The sequence below is a fragment of the Zootoca vivipara genome, chromosome 8 (assembly GCF_965207765.1).
Source record: "Zootoca vivipara chromosome 8, rZooViv2.hap1.1, whole genome shotgun sequence".
Lineage (NCBI taxonomy): Eukaryota > Metazoa > Chordata > Lepidosauria > Squamata > Lacertidae > Zootoca > Zootoca vivipara.
Genome location: NC_142591.1, coordinates 20,392,730 through 20,417,603, shown reverse-complemented (window position 1 = coordinate 20,417,603; position 24,874 = coordinate 20,392,730). Strand labels below are relative to the sequence as shown.

The 24,874-nt window shown below is 43.9% G+C and overlaps 1 protein-coding gene across 1 annotated transcript in view; it reads right to left on the bottom strand.

Annotated features, from left to right (window-relative positions):
* Positions 1-8,814: 8,814 nt before the first annotated feature.
* The window catches only part of LOC118090347 (cadherin-6), a 146,317-nt gene continuing 130,257 nt past the window's right edge, over positions 8,815-24,874 (bottom strand). Inside the window, exons 9-12 of the mRNA XM_035125971.3 lie at positions 18,620-18,741; positions 15,838-15,955; positions 15,496-15,747; positions 8,815-11,395 (exon numbers count right to left, since the gene is read on the bottom strand). Coding sequence (XP_034981862.1) covers positions 10,905-11,395; positions 15,496-15,747; positions 15,838-15,955; positions 18,620-18,741 — 983 coding nt within the window. The 3' untranslated portion in view covers positions 8,815-10,904. The remainder of the gene's footprint in view (positions 11,396-15,495; positions 15,748-15,837; positions 15,956-18,619; positions 18,742-24,874) is intronic.

Sequence of the window (24,874 nt, the reverse complement as noted above, 5' to 3'; positions counted from 1 at the left end):
CTGAACAAAACACACACACCAAAATAAAAAATAAAAAAACTGGCTTTATTATGATTAACCTTCTATGTGTAGAGAGCTGTGTGTATGCATTTATGCTGCGATACAAAAGAGCTCCTGTCGTTTTATACGGATAAAATGTGAAAGGTACAAATAGGAAGCATTCTTGACAGCCTTTAATTCGGGAGAAGGGGAAAAATACATGTATTGTGTCTTGAGCATTCAGCCCAGGGCCTGTTTTGTATTTTAGAAAATGTATTAATGCAGCTTAGGATGAAGCTTCACTTTCTTTGGTTGTCTTTTAAGATAATAAATAAATAAATCCAAACCAGGCACATTCGAGTGAGGTACCGCATGTGGCAAAGCTGTTGAGCCTTTTGTCACCGGTTGTTTTCTGTTCAAAATAATGCTTCCTGCCCCCTCCCCTTCCCCGGCTGCTTTTCTCTCTCACAAAGTAGCTGGAGAAATAACTAGGGAGACGGGGAGGGTGGTGAAAGGTATTGATTCCCTCACATGGAATTTGCAGCCTCCATCTTTCAGTGTCTGGGTAGCAGGGAGATCACCATCCACTGATATTAGGGAAAGAGGGAACGAGAAGAGGCTGCGTTCTCCAGAAGATCAGCGGTGTATTGATGGCTCAAGAAATGTATGCCGTCCCGGTTAGGGTTGTGTACTTATTTTTCTGGCTCGGCTCCTGTTTCTTTTAATAGCTACATAGCAAGCTAGTGGAGCTTGCTCTGTCACTGTCTTTGAGTGCCAGGAAGTGGCTCCCCTGTTGAATTTTGCACGCCTCACAGTTGTTCAAGGCCAGGAGCCTGGCCAACTCGAAGCAGTTCTTATGGGAAATGGAATACATTTCACAGCTATTATTATAGCCTGCGACCATGTTTCAGTGAACACCTCTGCATTTATCACACCTTCTTCACCATTTGGGAGTTCCAACTAGAGACTTTTTAATTGTTATTTCAATGAAGTGAATATTAGGGAAATATTTCCACAATTTCACAGAGAATATTAATATGTTGTTCACCTCTTGCTGATCTCCGCAAGCCTGAGAGGACAAGTATAAGTGTGATGACAGGAAGAGTAACAGAAAGGACTAGCTGGACCCACAACAAAACATCGCAGAGTAGAGTTTGCCCATTAAGGATGCCAGCCAGTCCTTTTCCAGAATATTCCATTGCATCCCCTTTGTTTTCTGACCTCCACCATTCCATGCTCTCTAAGCATGCTCAGCTCTTATCCACCCTTCCACAATTGTTTCCCTGAAATTGTTTTCATATTATTATTATTGAGATTAATGCCTGGAGAGTTCAGGGTTTCTAAATAGGGCTGTCAGCTTCTTCCGTCTATCGGTTGTGCAACAGTCAACTTGCACACTTTTCACATTGTGACATCTTCTTGTCAGGGGAAGACCGATGAGAGCAGGAGTCTATCAACATCTGGAGGGCTGTGGTCCTAGCAATTTGTAGCTGCTAATAACTTCAGAAAGGAAGCCAAATGTTGGTTCCAGCAGCGAAAACAAGGAATAAGTGGGAGCCAGTCAAGCTTTCAGAACAAAACCAAACCTTGAATTGCGTCCTGAGAGACACAACTGTGCTCCTTGCTGACCCTGCGTGAGAGAGCAATCTTGTCGAGTGATCTAAGGAAAAACAGATGTTTAGAAGAAAGCAATCGGAAAAGAAGAATAATTCATTGGTTAATTAGGAAGCATACATATGGAAACAGACAGAAAAGCCTTGACCTATAAGTGGTTTTAGCTTGGGATGCAAGCAAAATTATGTTTGAGATGCTGCTTGTACATGAATAAATAAATTGTCTCAGTCTCAGAGTTTTATAAAGACTCAAGAGTACAGTGGTGCCTCGCTAGACGAATGCCCTGTAAGACAAATTTTTTGCTTAACGAAGAGATTTTTCGAGTGGAGGTTGCCTCACTAGACGAATTCGTTTTACGAAAAATTCGTCTAGCAAATTGCAGTTTCCCATAGGAATGCATTGAAATTCAATTAATGTGTTCCTATGGGCAAAAAAATTATTATTTTTTCAATGCATTCCTATGTGATTCGCTAGATGAATTTTCCGTTATACAAATTGACCCGTGGAATGAATTAAATTCGTCTAGCGAGGCACCACTGTACCTTCTACTTGACAAGTATGGCTTCTCATACTATTAACCCAACAGGTCTTTCGGGTTCTTCTGAAAAAATAGCTGAACGCCTATTGTCACATTAGTTTAAGCTCTGGGCTAGCTTAGATGGTAGAGCATGAGACCTCAGGGTTGTGGGTTCAAGACCCCCTTTCCTGTATTGCAGGGGGTTGGACTAGATGATCCTAATGGTCCCTATGAGTCTGAGGGTGTGTGAGTTAGAAGATGACTTCTTTATTGCTTGGCCTATGCCACAAGGTCCGGTGTCAAGGTCCAGTATCAGAAGACTGGGCAGCCTGTACTTATCTACTCAGATGTAAATTCAGTTGCGTTCAGTAGGACTTAACCTTAGGTAAATCTGCATAGGTACCAGCCTTTCTTTTCTTGCATTTGGGTTTTTGTATTGGCCTCGCTTGGTCCTTTATCCTTGGTTAACGTTAATTGTTTATATCCAAACCCCCTCTGTTGAAATAAGTTCTTTTTAAAAAGCAGGTTAGAAAAAAAACCAGTTTATTTAGTAGTATCATATAAATAACTTGTTACAAAAATTGATTTTCAAAAAAGGTAAATTCACTTCTTGTTGTGTATGTGTGAGAAATTACTGCTCAAACAAATGAAGCAGGGGAAACATTACATTGAACGAGAAATATAACAGGCAAGTAGGTTTGGGAAAGGGAAATCCACATCATGGGAAAAGGTGAAATAAAGAGAATCACACCAGAAGCGTTAGGGAATCTTGGGGCACTATCCTCTCTGCATCAGAAGCAAGTCTCACCATCTCCAGAGGAGCTTACTCAGGGGTAAGTGTGCACAGGATTGCAACGCTCGTTATTCGAACTTGCTGCCTAATCCCTCTTGATTTAATCAGTGCAAAGGAGCCTGTGTTGACTTACGATCCAAAGTGGCGTTCATGGCTAGACTGATAAAATGGCCGCAATTCTGCTTTGAGAGACAAGCATCCTCCCTTTTTATCTTATTTTGCTGCAGTGCCCATGTGCTGCAGCCATTGAGGCTGGCTGGGTCTTAAAACAGCTTCAATGGCTGGAGGGTGACTGGGATATGGGTTGAAATGAAGCTGATCAGCCCATTCTCCATTGAATTGAAAGATACAGAGGTGCATGTCAGGGGGGTCCGATCTGTCTAGAAAACATCGCCCTCTGCTTCGGAAGACCTTCCTCTTCTCCGCTGATGCACAGCAACAGTGGCAGAAATGCATTCCGCACATGCTCAGAGGCACCGCAATCTAGTGTCATTTCATGCCATCAAAGATTTGAGGCCAATAGATCTCAGTGGTGATCCTTTGTCCACACCATGAGGGCAGCAGGATGTCTTCCTGGCTGGGATACAGCTAAAACCAATTGTTCCCCTGTGAACTAGCCAGGGTTCCCATTCTGGCTTCCATCTCCTCCCCACCCCCCTTAAAAAAAGGAAAGAAGTGCAAACAAAAATGGTCACATAGAAAGAGCAGCATCTGCCCTATTTTATCCTTGGGCCTATTGGTTTCAATTAAAAGAAATCAGTATGGAAAAGGCCATTTATTATTTTGAAGGGTTTAAAATGCGCAAATAACAATAGGCATTTGCCCAATTGATGTAGCCCCCGCAATATGTGGCTGAGATGCATGTTGCAGCTATTATAAGGCCATGAAAGCAGAAAAAAGCAAATCCCATCGTAATTCATATCACAGAATATACAGTGTTTTGAAGACGTTTTTTCTCTCTCTAAAAGTTTTCTTGGAATCAAAATAGCTTCATGTTTGCTGTGTGGTTCCCCCCCCCTTTAATTGTTTGTACCTGAATGCCTAATAATCCTATACATTTTTAATAAACACTAAACTAAAAGATTTTAGAAAACTAAAAGCTTATAATAGAAAGTGTATCCGGATGTATTTACATAAATAGTGCAGTCTTCTAGGAAAGACCAAGTGCCCAGGGAGGCGAAAGGGTTCTCTTGCTAAATATGACACTGCCCCTCCCCCCATTTTTTTTGGCCTCCAATATATCTGGGAAGATAGAAGACATATTTCTGAAACCTCTATGAAGTGCACAAGGTTTAAAACCTCACCAAATCCCAGTTCCATGTGAAATTCCGTGGCACTTCTGCTTTCCTGGCCAACGCTAGGATTACCAAATGGGCAGGGGGGGGTGGGAATTGATCTGGACCTGTGAAACAGCAGCTTGACCTTCAGAAATTGGTAGGTGAAGATTATCATAGCATACAGATGAACATTGTCACCTAATGTCTGTGCAAATCAGGCTCGTCTTAAAGACACAAGAGCAAGAGTCAATAAAAAAGTTGGCAACCTGACTTGCTGCAACGATGGTCAGTCTGCCTTCCATGAGATCATTTCTTACAATTTATTTTCTATTATCTTTCTCATATATGCCCTCAAACTTCTGCCTTCACCCTCCGGCAAAAAGTGTGTGTGTGTGTGTGTGTGTGTGTGTGTGTGTGTGTGTGTGAAACATCAATGGATAATTATGACCTCTTTTGCTTTAAGGAGAATTTTGGATATGCAGTTGTTGGATGAGACCTTCAGCATACTTTTGCAAAGTGTTGGTGCGTCAAAGATTGTCTCAGCAGTGCCTAAATTAATCTGCCAGCTCAGGCAATGTAAGAAATCAATGACATAAAAATAACAACTTGCTTCATTCACTGCTAATAATTATGCCAGCTACTGCATTTTCCTCTTTAGAAAACCTTCAAGCTGCTAACAGCATCACGTATGATTTCAGTCACTGCTTTCTCCTTTCCCCCTTAATTCATTTACACACAAATCTCATAATAGCTACTTGGCTATTTCCATAATGCTTATCATTAGCAACTCTTTTTAATCAATATGTGTTTTCTCCCCTCTGCGTCTTGAGATCTCGGCAGTCGCAGAGCAAGTGATGGATAATCGCATTTAAAAAATTCAAAATAAGGGACTCTCTAGAGAACCATTATTTATCTCTTAACGGGTGGTGACATGACCCGGAAATAAATATTATGATCTAGAATGAGGGTCAACCCCACAAAATAAGCAATAGAGTTTTTAGAGCAAGACATTTTAGTATGCATATGACGGCTCATTTATGTATCCATGCTCAAAAGAGCTGATCTCTTCTCAAAATGAAAGCAAACACCCCAGTCCTAACCTCAGCAGATTGACTCAGAAGTAAGCTCCACTCACTCCAAGGAAAGATGCTTAAGATCAGAGTCTAAAATGTCTGTCATTCCAGATATGGCTCCTGAGTCATATCATTCCATGAGCAGAGTGAATTAACCCAATTCATTCTGAGTTGGCCAGACAAGACATTAAGATGAGCAGGCTGAAATGCTGCAGGTACTGATTATAATCATAATTAATTCCTTTCCATGGGCTACCATGCAACCCCTATCAATGTCTACTCAGAAGTCCTATTGCGTTCATGGAGGCTTGCTGTCCAGATAGGCATGTATACAATTGCCTCCTTAGTCTGAAATCCTAACCCCCTTTACTTGGGCATCAACTCCCAGTTTCTGCCAATCACTGTTCCTTCAGCTACTTCATCAAATATAGCGTGAGCATATACTGTTGCAATTTCTGTTCTTTTTACTCCATCCTCGCACTCGAGACATGAAATCTTTGCTCGCAGATTTTTGCTTTTCGTTGCACTTTGGGGGGAAATATAAAGCCTTAGTCATATATCAACGAAGTGTGAACTGATGCCAAACTAATACTATTTATTAAAAAAACAACAACCATGCTTGTAAATTGCACGGATAGAAAACCTTAGGTGATTAATGCATAGTATGTCAGCCTTCAGAGAACGCCGTAATTCATTTTTAAAATTCAGTTCGGCATCTTAATTTTGATGCCAGTATGTTAAATAGTTTATAGAATATCTATGCACAAGCTGCGGGTGACTTACTGTCATTTTATTGATGAGGCGAAACACTTTGTCAATAAAATGCAAAGTTCTGGCGCGAATCGCCTGCTACTTAGTGTCACTGATTCCCGGGATGAGGGTCGCACGCTACTTAAGCCATCAAAGTGCCACAGCATTAGTGTTGCTAATCCTGGCTAAATCAACTTAAGCCATCAAAGAGAATTTGCTACATCAGGAGAAAAGTACAATCAACACTTGTTCATACGATCCACTCAACCTTCTAAGCCTCGGTGGTGCATTTGACACGGTGCTGTTTTAAGGCAAAGCAGTTTCTATGGCCTGTCCAAGACTCAAGATGGTGGTGACAACCACCACGTCCAGCCGCTCTCAATTCCAAAAGAGCTTTCAAAGGTTCCCGTTGGTGTTTTCACTCCAGGAAGTGTCAGCAATCATTCCTGTCTCCTGTCCTGCTTGCTTTGGGGGAACATCACATATGGCAGGGGTGGGAAATGTATCTGGACTACAACTCCCATCAGTGCTGACCATTGGGAGTCCCGTGTCATCTAGAGAGTTGTAGGTTTCACACCTCCTAACGTAGGGTAATGTTTGCCAGGTCTGGTGCCATTGGCCTTTCATCATTTCCTGTAAAGCGAAGCAGGAAGAGGTCCCAGCAAGATGGTTAGCAGATAGTGGTTGGAGTTCAGTCTCCCAGAAAACACTTGGTTTGTGCCTTCTGTTTCACCCATTTAACTGCTTGTAATTTCTGTCAGCTCCTTTCACCAGCCTTGAGTTTTGCCTGGCCCTGACCTCTGCTTGCTATTGTTTCTCATTGTACTGCTAGTCCTGATGTCCAGATTTTACGTCTTGAGAGTCATCTAATCCAACCCCCTACAAGGCGAGAATCTCAACCAAAGCATCCATGACAGATGGCCATCCAACCTCTGCTTAAAAACCTCCAATGAAGGAGAGAAAGTTAATTGCTAAATTCTCCCAAGTTTAGATAAATGGAGCTTTTATTTGAGAAGGCATTGGGAATTTGGATGGGCTTTCTGAATTGCAAAATGCAAAGCCCTTCTATTGGTTTCAGCACTGATACACTCTTCCTCATAGAATAGGGCAAACCTTTGGACTGGTCTTCAAAGCAACCTCACTTAATTTTACTCCTAATATTTGCTGTTTCCTTTCAATCCATAACGAAGCACTTTGCATTTTAAAACTACTGCAGTGAGAGCTTTCATAAACTACTGCATTGAGAGCTTTCCTAAAGCATCGCTAAATGTCTTGTTTGTTCAACTTATTCGCAGCTGTGTATTTTAGGCACACAAGCTTTTAAGATGTTCCAAAGTAAAATAAATCTGAAATGGCATCTAGCGGATTCCTTCCGAATCTTGTATGCTGTACAATATAAGGAGGCAGCTTCAAACCTGACTGTGGACTGAACCTGCTAATCTATGATTCTTGTACTTGCATCTTAAAGTCAGAAGATTGACAATAGCTTTCAAGAGACCTGGATGTGGTTTAAGAGAGGTTTCACTTCTAGTTGTATTGTTGTCTTTGCTGAAACTGGCTTAGTGGTTTTTTTTGAAACAATCCCCCCCCAAAAAAATTGCCAAGTGGCATGAATGTGAAATGTACATGAACCCTCTTTCCAAACACTCTCAAATCTCCGTTGGAGAAACACACTATATTGTCCATCTCCAGCGAAAGACACAAATAGAAAATTAGATGCATTGGTGGGAAATAAAAAGAAATAAGTCTAAAACCAATTCAAATGGTTAGCTATGACTGTGACAACATAAGTCTAGCAAATCTGTTTGGGAACCAAGAGAAAATGTTTCCTACACTTTCCGCCTGGGATCTTTGTCACAGTAAAGATTTGCATCTATGACAGTTCTTGCACCATTTTCTTTTAAGATGCTAGTGCACAGTGGTACCTCGGTTTACAAACTTAATCCATTCTGGAAGTCCATTCTTAAACTGAAACCATTCTTAAACTGAGGCACGCTTCCCCTAATGAGGCCAACCGCCACCGGTGCCCTTCCACCGTTCGGATTCCGTTCTTAGACCAAGGTAAAGTTCGCAAACCGGGACACTACTTCCAGTTTTGCGGAGTTCGTGAACCGAATAGTTTGTAAACAGGGCTGTTCTTAAACCGAGGTACCACTGTACACAAATGTAACCTCAGAGCATACCTCTGTCCTTTGGCCAACAAATATTGATTGGGTTGCAGGGGGAATGGTAGCATTGTAAGCACAATATTTTAGGATTACCATCCTCCAGATGTAGCTGTAATAGGAACCATACCCACCCTGGGTCCGTGGCTTAAATTCTTAGGTACATGTAGAGTGCAATCCTATACACACTTATCCAGGACTGGGGTAAGACTGACTTGAACTCAGTTACTTCTGAGTAGACATGCAGAGGACTATACTGTTAAGCTGACTTTCTGTGATAATGGTTTAGTACCTTCGTTGCAGCATAACAGGACGGACCTGTGCTTACATCTGTCTGAGGTCCCTTGCAAAGCTCCCGGAGGCAGTTCTAGTGACAGATAAGGCCTTTTCTGGATGCCTTTTACAAACCACATACAGGTGAGAGCTGTGCTATTCTCCAGCTCTCTTTCCACACTTCACCTGCCAATCTGGCAGGTACTACTGTGGTTATGACAGATACTTTAGCCAGGATCTACACAGGTGGAAGGAAGCCCAATGAACAATTAGTGGGACCCTTTACCCAAAGAATTTTGAATCACCTCCTGCCTATATACATTGGCTGTACTCTAACATTAACTATTCTAAACAAAAAGCGCAAGTCATAAAATCATGTGAAACTATGTAATTATTGTAGTTAATTAATTAAGAGCGCATCTACTAGAATGCAAAAAAGGACAAAATATGAAAATTATGGTTTAAAATGCTGCCATTAGCTAAAGCAAAGAGCTCTTGAGGTCAGCTCGAGTGCTGTTAGCTTGGTTGGTCATGTCATCCACACCAAGTGAATGACCAAGCCATTCTGCCAGAGCTCCACAAAGAGTGTTCGAGTATTTGACATTGGCCGAAGCTCTCCTATTTATCTCAGAAATAGATTTCTGCTTAATGAGCTTCAACCAACTAAAAGTGTCAGCTCCCAATCCTTGCTCTCTCTTGCTTTTCTGATTGGCTTTTTAAAGCTGACGTGGTTATCTTGGGTCCCGTCTCAGCTGACAAAAGTAAACAGAGAGATCTCTCTCCATCCTTCAAAACGTTTGGCACTGTCCTGGACACCACCTCCATGAAAACCCACCTTTGATGCTCCTCACAATCAATGTGCATGCCCACCAAAGCTGCTGTCTGACTTAACAGCGGTGGCTGAGTCATGCATTCAGTCCTCCGCCTCCATGCGCCAATGCTGGTTCATGCTGAAATGAATGACCAGGCTCTTGCTGATTTTTGCAAGGTGAAGATTGTACCAGAAGTGACCTTTCTGCTTGCCGGCTTGCCCATTGCTGCTACCTCTTTCTCCTCCTTCTCCACCTCTTGTTGGGAAATGAAGGATTGTATTCTACTAAGTCTTACTCAGAGTAGGCCCACTGAAATCTGTGAGTTGTATGCAATGGAGTAGATCCATTGAAATCAATGAACCTAAGGTAGCCATGTTTGTTACGTAGCTTCAACGGGCTTAACTCTGAGTAAGGCTAGCACAGGGTATAACCCTATTACCTTAAGTTCCAACTTAAGCCTGTTGATTTCCATGGGTCTACTCTTGAGTATGACTTAGCTGGATGTAATACAACGTGCCTGGCTGCCACACCTTTCCCAGGCACTCAGGAGCAGAATCATTTGCTTCAATAGGAGGAGGGAACAGCAGTGGCCAGGTAAGCAAAGAAGCAGGGAGAGGGGTAAGACAGTTAGCTTTCAATCTGCTGGTATGCTTAGGAACAGAACAATATAAAATGGAACTCACCAAATGTACACAGGGAGCTCTCTTTATGTGTTATGGGTTGGATGCAGATTAACAGGTCTGAATCCAACTCCATGCATATTTTCAACCTTATGCCTCTTCCTTCCTTGATACATGTCAGAAGCAATCAACGTGGTGTCCTCCAGATTTTGCTGGACTACAGCTCCCATCATCCTTGGTTATGTTGCCTGGAGTTGATGTGAGTTGGAGTCTAAAATCTAGAAGCCACCACTTTTGGCTATCCCTGATATTTATTACCGAACACACGCTATTTGGTTGGTTTCCAGGAACACAATATTTTAAATATTGTGCACTGTTATGGTCACACACAATGAACCCCCTTCTTCCCCATCTCTTGATTGTCCACCACCACTTTAATACTTTGAACCAAGTGACCAGTTCAAAACTGACACTGGTGCTTGAATGGCCACTAGATCCTTTTAAATATTCCTTGCTGGCAGATTGTGGCTTTTAAAAGAGCTACACCCCACCCCCTCCTTTCACTATAATACTTAAGCTAAGCCACAATGCTTCCTTACAATGGGGTGTTTCGAGACATAATCTGCGGAAAACGTGTCTGAGCTGCGTAATTAAAATACAGTGAGATTATTTGGCGAAATATAACAGTAAGATAATCCAATTTAGAAGATAAAGTAGAACAAGTTAAAACCGTTATTCCATTTCCATTGTCCCTCCATCTCCCTGCCATTGTGCCTCTTTGACTGTTCTGGTATACAGGGTGCACAGAAAATAAGGGAATTTTCTTCCCCACCCCCCTCCGCCCACCACATTATGCTCAAATTATATTTGGGGGGGTCGGAGGGGATGACATTGGATCCACAAAGACTGCAGTCACGGAAACTATTCGAACTGGTAGAGGACCCTTTCAAATAACTGTGGGTAAATAGAAAGACGTAGCAATGCCACACATTTCAATGCTGTTTCTTGAAAATGGAAAAAAAGGCAACATATTATGAGTCTTTGTCGCTGTCCGCTCCACCATACATGTCGGCCAACTTTTTAAACCGTGGACCCCAGTCACTGAGGTAATCGTAGTCCTGGTCTCCATCCGTGGTCACTGACTCCAAGGAGCTGAGGGACTCTGCCACAGAGCCATTGCCTTCATATGCGTAGGTGGCTAATGAGTCATAAGGGGGCGCTGTTGGATCCAAATCATTCTCCTTTAACCTTTGGCTAATGAAATCTCTGACATCGGTGTTATCCCGTGCCACTGGAGTCCGGCGTGGCACGAAAAGCGCTTCTGGCACAATGTCTCGTCGCAGTTTATTGTCTTCTATGGCTTCAGGGTTCCGCAGCGTGCCAATATCAAAGGCTTGGGTGTCTTCCTCTCCACCACCTTCGTCATTGTAACTGACAATGTTGTCTCGGATGTCCTCTTTGGAAATGATCAAAGGCTCTTTCTTCCGTTGCCGTCTCAAGGCTGCAAACAGCACCACTGTAACTGGAAAGAAAAACAAGAAGCAGCGTCGGTGAATGCCGAGGAGGAGGAGGAGGGGGAGTTCATTTGCCGCCCAATTAAGAACAAAAATAGAATCGTCAATATATGTGTTGCTCAAACGTTGTCTTTTATAAGAAACTCACACTGCAGCCAATTCTACCGGGGGTTGCAGGAAGGGTGAATATTAGGAGGAAACCAGATTTCAAGCTCAAAGGAAGATGAAGAGCAGGGTTTTTTGTCAGCGGTAGACCATGCTTTGGGGTTTTTGTTTTTGTTTTACTTTGCGCAGCGTGGAAATGATCCTTATGAAATCACAAGTGCAATTTCAAGGTACATGGAAAGAAAAGAAAAAAGTTGTCTCTTAAAATGACTAATGCCGAATGCCAGAAATGCTTTGGAATTTATTTAAGGGAACGCCTTGAGACCTCTGGGTATATGGTGGTATATTATTATTATTATTATTATTATTATTATTATTATTCACATTCACACACAGAGAGCAAGAGAGTGCACCTTTCCAGGTGAAATGCCACATTAGCCGTATTATAGGTGAAAAATGTAAAGATTGGATTTCCCCCCCTTTCCTTGAGAAAACAATAAGGAACATGTGTTGCAGTTCCTAATTTTAATCCACCTCTTTATACAGTGTACAAGGGTATAGATAGATAGATAAATAAATAAATAAATATTACCAGTAAATAAAGTTCTTTTAAAAAGGCATCAAGCTTTTTTTATTAAATAAAAATACAGTGGTACCTCGGTTTACGAACTTAATCCATTCCGGAAGTCCATTCTTAAACCGAAACCGTTCTTAAACCGAGGCACGCTTTCTCTAATGAGGCCTCCCGCCGCCGGTGCCCTTCCACCGTTCGGGTTCTGTTCTTAGACCGAGGTAAAGTTCGCAAACCGGGACACTACTTCTGGTATTGTGGAGTTTGTAAATCAAATCGTTCGTAAACAGGGCTGTTCTTAAACCGAGGTACCACTGTACCGCCCTTTCTAAATCTTCCAAAATCACACAGAAAGAAAGGGGAACGTTTTTTTAAGAGCCAGGGAAAATAATGAGGAAACAAACAAAAGGAAGGGAAAGGAGGAAGGGAGGAAGGGAGGAAGGGAGGAAGGAGCTTCCAGATGTGTTGAGGGCTGCATAAGATGGGGGCAGAGGCCAGAGGTGCCTTCTGATTGCAGCTGCTATCATGCACCCACTATAAATTTGAAACCATCCCCCAAACTGCCTTTGCTAAACATTGTGCTCTCTGTTATCCAGTATACAATAGCTCAAAATCCCAGAGCTGATTTGTTTTTGTGTTTTTTTTATTCTGCCTCGCTAATGTCATTATGAATGAGATTTTACTAAAGAGAAATGAATATTCAAATTGGATTTGTGCAAACCTCTGACTCAGCTCCAAATATAACCCCGTTCTTGCTGCTCAGTTTCTCTTCTGAAGTGAACTTGTAAAATAAGCCCTCCTAATGCTCAACAAAATGTTAAAATAAATGTAAAGCCGAGCTGTTTTTTCTCCCCACTACCCTCAGCACTTCTTAGCATTATCTGGGATTTTGCAATAAATAGGCTAGGCTTTATCAGGCTGAAAGTGAAATCCGCCATGCAGCCGAGGGGGTGGGTGGGAACAGCAAAAAAATAAACAAAATAAAAATAAATCTGCCTTTTGTCGCTGCTAAAAATGGAAATTGTAGTCCCATTCTTTCCGTGCCTTTGTTTCACATAGTGTTGCGATTGCTTAAACAAAGCGTGAAAAGCGGATTGAGAAAGATACAATGCTAAAGGAGCTGTTTAATGGAAAGCCAGCGAATGCTCGACCCTCCTTCCACTTCAGGGCTATGCCTGGGACACAAACAATAGTTGTTTCAAATCCAAACACTACTGACAAGTTACTTCCTGCACAGCTCAACAAGGTGATTCCCCAAACCTGACCTGTCTTCCCTAATGCCTTCTGATGGAGGCCAAAGAGTTGCTCTTTGCGGGATGGGCAAAGAGAATGAGAAGCTCCCACCACGCACAGCAAAGTCCTTGGAAGAACTGTGGAGTCTCATTTTCCTGGTCAACGATGTGGCTGCTGTCATTAGAAATAGGATGCTGATAAAGGGGTGGCGGCAGAAGTTCCATCCTTTAAAAGGACTACGTTGGAATATAGAACGAAGCCACCCCCGCTCTCCGTTATTTTCAAAGGAATGCGAAGGAGACAGAGACAATTTGGAACGTAATCTAACGGAAAAGGTAACCGATTAGAAATTTTCAGCGGAAAGCGGGGAAAGAATCTGCCAGCTGCAATAGGTTTTCCTATTAATCCCTGGCAGTTTGGAGTCAGACCTCTCTTCCTGGGTTGGGGGGAAAAATGGCGAGGACAGTTTATTTGTTGGAACGGTGGGGTCTCCAACAAGCTCCCGAATCACGGGGCAAAGCGACGCAGAGGTTTTGGAAAACTGTGAGACAACTGCTTCCCCCGAGTTATGATGGGAAATATCAACAGTTGGAAAAACGAAGGACACAACACTATATATGTTTGGGACAACATCATGGGGGGGGGGGAATTCTACACACAGGAAAGAACAATGATTTCAGAGTGAGTACCTTGCCTGAAACTTTATAAATCACTTAATATATTAGCGTGAATTGAAACCGTAAGATTGCAATCTGTATAAGGGGATCATTATCTTGAAGGGAATGTAATTGAAATTATTAAGATTTTGGAAAATGAAAAGCAAAGAGGGAGCCATCAAATCTAGTAGGTGAGGAGGCCACTTTAACTAAATTGTATAATTCGGTATATAAATAATTGGTTTTAATAATTGTATTAATTGGATAAAATTGGCATTGTTATAATGACAATATTTTGGAGATCCCGAGCCATAAGGTGGCTAGATTGGCTTCAACTAGGGCCAGGGCCTTTTCAGTATTGGCCCCGACTTGGTGGAACGCTCTCTCACAGGACACCAGGGCCCTGCGGTTTGACATCTTTCCACAGGGCCTACAAGACGGAGCTGTTCTGCCTGGCCTTTGGGTTTTGATTTGGGTCATTTTAAAATGAAGCTGCATTTTAAAACAAATTTTAAATCTAAATTGTATTTTAATCTTTATTTTAATCAATTGTTTTTCTTTCTTTTACGTTTTATTGTAATTTTATTGATGTCAGCCCGGCTCTCACTGGGGAGGGCGGGGTATTAATAATAATAATAATAATAATAATAATAATAATAATAATAAGGTTATTATTGACACAATACTGGAAAATCAGTAAAAAATTAAAATAAAACACAAAATAGGATGTTCATGGTAGGCACCAAGAGTCGGTAGGGTAACTTGGGTAAACTGAGATATTGTATTACTGGAGTCAAGCAGTATGGCCTATGTATGACTGAGGCAGAAATGTACAGCGAAGGTGGTTGTGTTATCTGTATATTTGGGGTCACCACGGATTAAATTCTCATAGGTGTCCGGGAAGGATCCTGGAAGGAAGTACAAAAACCCTGTGTAATTCAAATGAGATCACTTCTCCGATGACACTGGATAACTACGGTCATGGGCGTAGCCAGGAGAAGGGGGAGGTTGCTCCCTCCACCAAGAAAATAAATAAAAAGTAGAAATGGGTAATGCTTACTGAGTGTTCACAGGGGGGGGGGGAACCTTCATCGAAAAATAGGAGGAATTTGAGAAGGAAGTGCTGAAAAGGTTATCAGCAAATGTGAGGAAACTTGTTTTAATTTAGATTTTTTATTTTAAAAAAGATGGAAAAAGGCATGTTCTTTGTAGTTTCACAAAAGAGACTCGTTAACCACACGAAAGGCGGTCACTGATTTTGTTATTTAACTTCCCAGTTTTCAAATGACTGAAGATTTTGACTGAGGTCTTGAGGTAAAAAGAAAACAATTTGGAGGCATCTCCTTCCTTATCTGCTAGACAGAGCCAGGCAGAGGATGATGGCAGGTGGCTGTCCTGCCCCCCTAACCTAAATCTTGACTGTGCCCATGACTACAGTGTTAAATCTCCATGGCTTTGTTAACATGTAGCACACAGGCATGTTCCACCCATGGGCACAGTGAGCTTCTCTCCCCACCTCCCACAATTCAAGCGATTCCTTTACCTAGCAGTATAATGATGCAGAGGAGAATCGCGATCAGAGCGCCTGTGCTGAGGCCGGTTGGATGGATCAGCGCTTCGGCGTTACAGGAGAGCATTTTCCCTCTCTGGTCGCAGGCGCACACCCGGATGGTCACGGTTTCCGTGCTGCTCTGAATCGGGTAGTCGTTGTCCGATATTACCACGGGCAGGAGGTAGATATTCATCTCGTGTCTGTTATACCGGGTTCTCTTTGTGTAGATCGCGGCTGTGTTATCTGGAGGGAACCATGAGCATTGTAAGCACCATGTTCATTCTGAAAGTCCCCCAAACCCAAAGAGAACGAAACAGATAAGACAAGCATTACCTCTGTTGTCCTGAAGGGTGAAATTGGAGCTGCTGGCTGCTTCGGGAGCCAGCGAGAAGGAAAATTTGTGTCCGCCGAAAGAGTCGTCTTTGTCAACGGCACTTAAGGTCTGTACGAGCTAAGAAATGGACAATGGCGTTATTGTATTACCATCGCTGTGGCAGCCAGGCTCTTTGACACCAAGACCTTGTTCACACTGTATTATTCCACAAATAACCTTAGAGCAATGAGTTCAAAGCAGTGTGCCAAGCGGATAGCAGCGGTTGAGATTTCCAGCAAAGAAATGCTGTTGCTTTGGAATACGTGTCTCATACAGGGATTTTCAACCAGCTCCATCTGGTACGCAAGCTGAGACCCTACCTGCGTGCAGACTGTCTCACCAGAGTGGTTCATGCTCTAGTTATCTCCCGCTTGGACTACTGCAATGCGCTCTATGTGGGTCTACCTTTGAAGGTGACCCGGAAACTACAACTAATCCAGAATGCGGCAGCTAGACTGGTGACTGGGAGTGGCTGCCGAGACCACATAACACTGGTCCCGAAAGACCTACATTGGCTCTCAGTACGTTTCTGAGCACAATTCAAAGTGTTGGTGCTGACCTTTAAAGCCCTAAACGGCCTCAAAGGCCCAGTATGCCTGAAGGAGTATCTCTACCCCCATCGTTCAGCCCAGACACTGAGGTCCAGCTCTGAGGTCCTTCTGGCAGTTCTCTCCCTGCAAAAAGTGAGGTTATAGGGAACCAGACAGAGGGCCTTCTCAATAGTGGTGCTCGTCCTGTGGAACGCCCTCCCAACAGATGTCAAGGAAATAAACAACTATCTGACTTTTAGAAGACATCTGAAGGCAGTCCTGTTTAGGAAAGTTTTTGATGTTTGAAGTTTTATTCTGTTTTTCGTGTTCTGTTGGGAGCCGCCCAGGGTGGCTGGGGAAACCTAGCCAGATCGGTGGTGAATAATAATAATAATAATAATTTCTGTTTTAATGAAGTGGAGACCAAGTGGAAGATTTAAGTTACCTCCACCATGTTTCTAGGCTGCTTGCAAAGGGAGGGAAGGCTACATTTGCCACAGGGAGGTATCTATTCTCCCGTTCCGGAGACAGAGGGTCCACATCCCTGCAGGGGATAAGCTCACCTCTGCAGTCCTCTTCATATGTTCAAAAGAATGTGCATGAACATAAAGAAAATGTCTAGGGGGAGCAAATGTCCAGGTGCACAAGCCCTGTGTGTGTTGGGTATGTCAAGGCCTAATAATGGCCCACCGTGTTTCCTAGATGCTAAATGTACTGCAGTCACTCATTAGTATTCCTTGTTGACCAGAAGGTTCCAGGCTGCCTGAGCCCTCCTTATATAGCTGCATGCAGGTGTGAGAGTCAGTCAGTCTTTCTATCATTTTCAAGCCATGTAGTTCCCTGGTGTCTCTCCTTACTGTTTTTTTTTTTAAGCTATGCACCCAGCCAGGGATCTGACTGAGGACTTGTAACCGCTATGCTTATTGAGAAATGCTTCAGTAAAGCATATTTGCTGTAGGAGCAAGCTGTTCATGTGATTCATTTGCTGCCAACGCCCTGCTGAGTTACTCTGCTGAACTCTTTACATGCCCCGAGAGGCCCAGCATGCATACCAGGAAAGCCCTGAGGGTGCTAGGATCCTAATCCTGACAGGGTATACCTTAGGGCTGCCATATTTCAAAAGCTGAAAATCCAAACACAAAAGTTGTTGATTCCCCCCCCCCCCCCGGGCAAAGTTGTTGAGCTTCTTTTTGCAAAATCTCAAAAAAGGAAAATTGCAAAAAAAATACCACACTTCTGACAGGAGTTGCAACACACCCGCATTTTCCTGGACATTTCAGTGATTTCCACCCGGATACAGTTCCCGATGGCCAAATCCCAGCTATGTCTGGGAAATTCCGGCAACCCTATTATACCTGTTCCTCCCCAACCATCTCATGTTGAGAGAGATGGGCTACAGGGGGTTTCTGTGCTGAATGCACTTGCAAGCCACCTCATGACTGGGAAACCTGGTAGGTTTCTAAATGCACTCCATGGAACACATTTAGAACCCCCCTTCAGACTTTGCTATTCAACTTGACAAGGTTGGGGATTGGAGTGAACAGAGATAGGGTTCTTTGGGGTGGAGATGGTGATACTTTAGGGGGGAAATCCATCCCATATCTTTACCCCATCCTGTCTGCTTTTTAATAATCATATTTATGAATATGCAGGCTGCCTTTCTTCTGGGGCACAGAATGCTCAGACAATCTGCCATACACCCAACTGGTGAATTGTCTCCCGGGCTGTAGGGCATGGTAAACTGGGGTAACTACAAAGGGCTTGGCATCTCCAAACCTCAGAGTATGTTGAGTGGTTCTTTTCAGTCCATTAAAAAGAAGAAGACCCCAATCTTTTGTCTCATTCCCCACCCAGATCTTGCAAATACTTAGGCGGCAACAGGGCTAATTTCAAATATGTGCCTTTCGTATCAAAACTGCAAGGGATTCATCAAGAGAAGCATTAAGCAGAGCAAATTAAGGGAGAATATGGGGCCAGCAAATTGAAGTTCAAGAAGGAGCCACGCTGAACTCTGTGACATGCAATGCCGCCTCACACCAGCTCCTAAGGGAATGCCAGTCGCAAGATAGTCAGGGTCTCATTTCACTTAGTATCACTGTCAGCTCCTTTGCAATGCACAGTGCCAGCTCACAGGCACAATGCTGTTGCCACCATAACACAGACCACGTCTATAAATCTCATACTTATTTGTTACGAAGCGCAAAGCGCTCACCTGCTCGGCCTTTGCGTTTTCGCAGACGAAGGTTTCGTAAAACATGGCAAACTCTGGGGCGTTGTCATTCACGTCTAGGACTTTAATAAACACTGGGATGCGGCTGCTTTCCTTCGGGTTGTCTGTAGTGACACAAAGAGAAAGCCAGTGGAAACATTTTAGTAATGAGTTTGACTCCAGCCCCCCCCCCCCACCCACTGCCGTGTTTGGAGCAATACATTCACAAGGCTAATGCAAGCAATGAGCGACATTTCCTTTGCGTGCACAATTTATTTGTGCAAGTTAAGGGTATTTGCAGGTACAATCAGAATACATCTCTAACTGCCTTCTAAACCAAAGGTAGGAATTCTAGGCTCATTTTTATCTCCTTCGATCCTCTCCCACTTTCATATCCACCCGGCTTTATAAAATTCTGCCAAGCAGACCACCAGAAACCCCCCCCCAAGGTCTTTACATTTGAAATTTGATCTGTCACTCTTGCGTGGCCGACCATCAAATATTACTGCATGGAAAAAGCCCTTCAGCTGTGAATATTATGATTCAACTGTTAAATATGTGCAGCTGACTAATATAAGATCTGTACAAGCAGATAAGGGATGGATGGATGGATGGAAGGAAGGAAGGAAGGAAGGAAGGAAGGAAGGAAGGAAGGAAGGAAGGAAGAAAAAAAAAAACTTTTGTTGATTTCAAGTCCCAAGTTATCCACAATAAGCTTCTGGAAAGGCACAGAAGAGGTAGCAGTGAGAGAGATGAGTTATTGTTAGAGCCTCTCTCTCTCTTTTAATTAGAGGTCCTTTTTGAATTTAAATATACTTAAGCTGAAATATGGGACCCAGGTGGCGCTGTGGTTAAACCACTGAGCCTAGGGCTTGCCGATCAGAAGGTCGGCGGTTCGAATCCCTGTGACGGGGTGAGCTCCCGTTGCTTGGTCCCAGCTCCTGCCAACCTAGCAGTTCGAAAGCACGTCAAAATGCAAGTAGATAAATAGGAACCGCTACAGCGGGAAGGTAAACGGCGTTTCCATGTGCTGCTCTGGTTCGCCAGAAGCGGCTTTGTCATGCTGGCCACATGACCTGGAAGCTATACGCCGGCTCCCTTGGCCAATAATGTGAGATGAGCGCGCAACCCCAGAGTCGGTCACGACTGGACCTAATGGTCAGGGGTCCCTTTACCTTTACCTTAAGCTGAAATATAGGCAAAGGGCTCTTTTTAAGACTGTGTATGCACTATAGACTAAACTTTGAAAGCACACTCTAAGTACTTTCTTTCCCTCAAAGAATTCTGGGTGCTAAAATTCCCAGCAACCCTTAACAAACTACAATGCCCATAGTTCTTTGAGGGGCAGAATGTGCTTCAAGTGTCTTTGAAAGGAATATGTCTGCATCTACAGACCTCCTTTCCCCTGTATGAACAGCAGAAGAGCCATTAGCAGAATTCCTATACATCAGGGCTGGCCAACTCCCAAGAGACTGTGATCTACTCACAGAGTTAAAAACTGGCAGTGATCTACCCCCCCCGGGTCAAAGTTGTTGAGTTTTTTCAGGGAGGAGGTAAAATGTAGAGCTTTTTTTTAGGGGAGCCACAGTTGTTCAGCTTCTTTTTTTGGGGGGGGGAGCCAGTGATCTACCACAGACGTCCAGTGATCTACCGGTAGATCACAATCTACCTGTTGGACATGCCTGCTATACATGCAGCATAAAATAGAAGTTAGAGTGGACTACATCACTTCAAGATGTGGATTATGTACATGCCATTTTTGACTGTTCCCACCTGTAAGGGTAACTCCCTACAGGGAGCCAGCCCCCATCATCCTAACATCCACCTTGCCAAGCACAGGGAGCAGCAGTGGGTCTGAAGGAGCCAGGCGGGAGGGGAAGGACTCGGAGAGAGAGAGAGAAACCAGCGTGTGGAACAATGGGAAGGCTCAGGGGAGGAGAGATGCAGGCAAGGGCTCAAGGATGCTGAGGAGCCCTTCCACTGCCCTGACAGGGAGGAGACTGAGAGGGCATCACTCCTTCCAGCGCAATAGTTAAGGAGAGCACCGCGACGCAGGTCAAGGGGGAGGTGTTTTGGGGTGCCCCGACTCCTTTGCTGGCGTAGGAACAGACGTACGCCATTGCCGGATTCTGATTCGGAATGAGAGGTCATGTTTTAAGCTGTCTCTGCACTGTAAATACTTTGCACAATAAAAGTCTTTAAAGACAAACTGGACTCAAGCGGAGCTACACTAGAGTAGCCACGACGACCCTCTGACACCACCTATATCAACAAAAGCTGGTTTGTGCATATTAAGAAGAAGAAGAAACATCAGGTACCATGCCAGAGAGATGTTCCAGTTCAACCTAGGTTTTTTTTTTCCCCATTCGCAGGTAGTAGTTGCTTTAAAATGAAGGGGAGCATTCAATACGGGCATCCCCATCTGTAGTCTGAAGTGGTGCAGCCCATGTAGAGCTCTGCACCTTCATGCTGTTTGGACTCGGCCTAAAAGGCAATTAGAGGACTCTTCTTAAAGGACTGAGGTGCATCTTGTGAACATCTGTGACGCTAGGAGCCATTGAGCTCCTGGGAGGCCAGTTGCCTATCTAGCTTAGGGCTCCTTCGCTCCCAAATTCCTCCCCTGCCTCTGACATGCCTCTAGTCTTTCCAGAAGCATTGAGCCTGATGGAATCCACACTCCCTCCCACCAGTCACAGGGTTGCCCTATGTCAGTGATGCCACTGTATTTTTTCATTTGTAGTAGTCCTCAGGCTCGATGATTCACAGGGAAAAGGGCAGGCTGCGCTGAGGTCCAGAGTGAGAAAGGCCACCATTGAGAGAGATTTGGTTAGGAACTACAGAGTGTGCTTTCTTGACAGCCTTATCCTCCGTGAATTTGTCTAATCTTCTTTCAAAGCAATCCAAGTTGGTGGCCGTTATTTCCTCCTATGGGAGCAAGTTCCAAAGTTTAGCTATGGAGGAAGCACTTTCTTTTACCCATCCCGAATCTTCCAACATTCAACTTGACTGGATGTCCACAGGTTCTAGCATTATGCTAGACACCCTCTTCCTAGGAGTTGCTCCACACACCCTTAAATCATTTTCTGGAACCTTTTCCCAACTCCACAAATATCCTTTTTGAGATGAGGTGACCAGAACTGTACATGATTTTCCAAACGCAGTCCCGCTGCAGTTTTGTATAACAGCATTACGATATTGGCAGTTTTATTTCCAATTCCTCTTCTAACTCTCCCTAGCACTGAATTTGCCTTTCTACAGCTGCTGCACAATGGGTCAACGTCTTCTTCGAGCTTCATCTACTATGACCCCAAGGTCTCATTGCTGGTTAGTCACTGCCAGTTCAGACCCCTTGAAATCAAGACTCTTTTAAGACATATTGTCTCTTTAGACACAATTGTTTTGGCCTCCTGTAGTTCACCCTGCCTGGGTGGAAGAGGAAAGGGTTAAAGGGGGTGTGGTGACAGCATTACTGGATCGTTTGGACCACAACTGGCCTACCTTACAAGACGGTTGTGCAAGGAAGGTCATAAGCATGCTCTTCTAGCTTCCCCCTTCCAATACAGCATTGAATTCCCTCTTTGAACCTCAGAGTTCTTTCTCTCTGCCCTGGGAGAAGGTAACCTGAAGCTTCCTAAGCCGCCCCCCCCCCCCCCCCGGGAATGGCTTCCCGGGGAAGACAGAATTGCAGGATAAACATGTCAAGTGAAGGTTTTTCTTTGTCTAGCCTTAACGGCTGCGAATCTGAAAGCTGCAACATTTTTTAAACATAGAGTTGAAGTCAATAGGAGAAACTTGCTTAGAAATGCAAAATCAATATTCTCTCCCACAAGCAAGCAATCTGTTCTTGGGCGATAACTATCAGGAACACCACTTTCCAATATGCTTACGCAAACTTTAAGCTTCGTTGCTCTTTATCTCTTCCTCGTCCCTCGCAAGTTCTTTTTCTTCAATGAATAAATTGCTTAACTTTGTTCTCTTCGGTATAACCTAATTGTCACCTGGTTCTTTCTTTTTCTTGTGGAAGGAGTGGGAAGTGTTCCTATATGGAGCAGGCAGCTCCCTTCCTCTCACTGCATTATGCAAACACACACATTTCTTAGTTATTCATGTAGCATCTATCAAACCAAAGACTGAAATCCTAAATTTCTCTTGATCTTGGCTTTGAAGTGCTTTCTGTGGTGCACTTGCTGTTTCACCTTTCATAGCTTTCAGGTGAGGAAAATTCATCATTCAAAACAACTTCAGAACTCTCATCTGCAAGGCAGCTGCATACTGAACAACTTGAATCCCACTTCTGCATCCGTCACTGATTTCCTTGGGCTTGCGAGTAAGTCAAGGTGGCCCAACAGAGAGGCATATGTTTGCCAGGAATATGCATTACAATAACCATGAAAATGTTCCTCTTTTGAGCTGAGGGTCCCTCTGTAACTCCTAAAACAGGCATCCCCAAACTTCGACCCTCCAGATGTTTTGGACTACAATTCCCATCTTCCCCAACCGCTGGTCCTGTTAGCTAGGGATCATGGGAGTCGTAGGCCAAAACATCTGGAGGGCCGCAATTTGGGGGTGCCTGCCCTAAAATATAGAGATATTTAGCAGGTATGGAGCTTCTGGCCGGCATCAATCTGCCTCGGGAGACGAAGGAGGAATGCGCCTTTGGGAGTGAAGTCAAACCGTTGGAAGGTCACAGCGGCTGCTGTGGCTGTAGAGACCGATATCAGAGAGACATGTTTTGTTGCAGCTGGGGCAGATGAAGGTGTTCGGTTGCGCTGCTGCAGATGCACCATGACGTTTCTCCTCTCTGCGCTCCGCTCAGTGATCATTCCTCCTTTGGCCGCTGTTATGGAAGCACAACCTGTCTCCAGGCACTGCAGTCATCTGCAAGGGATCGCCACATGGGAGGGTTGATGTTGCCACATGTTGTCACATTTGCAGACACCTTTGTAGCACGCAGTTAGTCTGCCAATGGGCCTGGTGCCTGAAGCCAGCTCCGGGTAGAGCATGTCCTTGTGGATCCCGCCACCTTCCATTCTGTGGACATGAACGAGCCAGTGTAGATGTCGCTGAGACAGGGGTGTGACCATGCTGGGAATGTGGGCTTGGGAGAGGGCGCCTTTGTTCAGAACTCTATCCTGCCATGTGATGTCCAAAATCTTCCTAATGGAAGGCATCGAAGCATCGTTCCTGGCAGTTGCAAATTGCCCATGGGCTCACTTAACCTTCATATTTCAAATCACTAGAGCAAGTATGGGGCCTCATCATCCAATGATGGAGCTCCATATTCTATATTTTATTGGCCGAGCAGATGCCTTGTTTGGACAAGGGGCATCCAACATCTGCAAAAACTCCAGCTGTCTCCCAAGGATGCAGTCTTCAGCATACCTATTCTGAGCTATTATACCACACTGGCTGGCTGTGCAATCAGTCATAAACATAGGTGTTCTTTACATGTCACCCCAGCACCACGAGAAAGATCCATGCCATATGTTGGGTCCATGTGGTTAAAACAGCCACTGCGGTACAAACTCAGAGAAAAGTAGTTCCAATGCATAGGAAGCAGCATGGTATGACAATTTCAGAGAACAATGAGTCCATTAACATCTTTTGGACCATCTTACAAATTAGCAGTAGATAGCTGAAGACTAAGAACTTACTATCCTGGAGGAAGCATTGATTTTAAAAAAAGAGATGTCTGGCTGACTTCCTCTTTGCCATTTTAAGAAGCTACTAAAAATTCATTTGCGTGCTCTCTTTCCCCTTCCTTACTCGTTGGCTAATTATAGCCTGTGTTTTACTCATTGTTTGTTTCACTTAGCTAGTGCACAGTTTTTCTCTTCCCCTTAAGTCCTCCGTCCCTTTGTTTCACATTCTTTAGCATCTAAAGAATGCGAAACAAAAGGTTTAGATCTTGATTTGGAAGGCAAGGACCTGCTAGTTTTACTGTTTGCATAGTGCCTGCTGGTGCCTTTATCGATGATAAATGATGATCACGCTATTTTCTTCTCTTAGCATGGAAGCACACGACAATGGTGTGCACTTGTGGCTTCAGAAACAGAGAACGCTCTGTTGGGTAAAAGTTCCACTCAGTGCAGGGCAAGCATATGCACAACAGGACAGAAAGCAATAAAATGCCCCAAACTTAGCAATTGTTCTTGGTCAGGGGTTGGGAACTTCAGGGCTGAAGGATGAATGCGGCCCTCCATATCTCCCCATTTGGGCCTGCTTTATGCCAGGGGAGTTTTTCCTCTGGTCGGAATG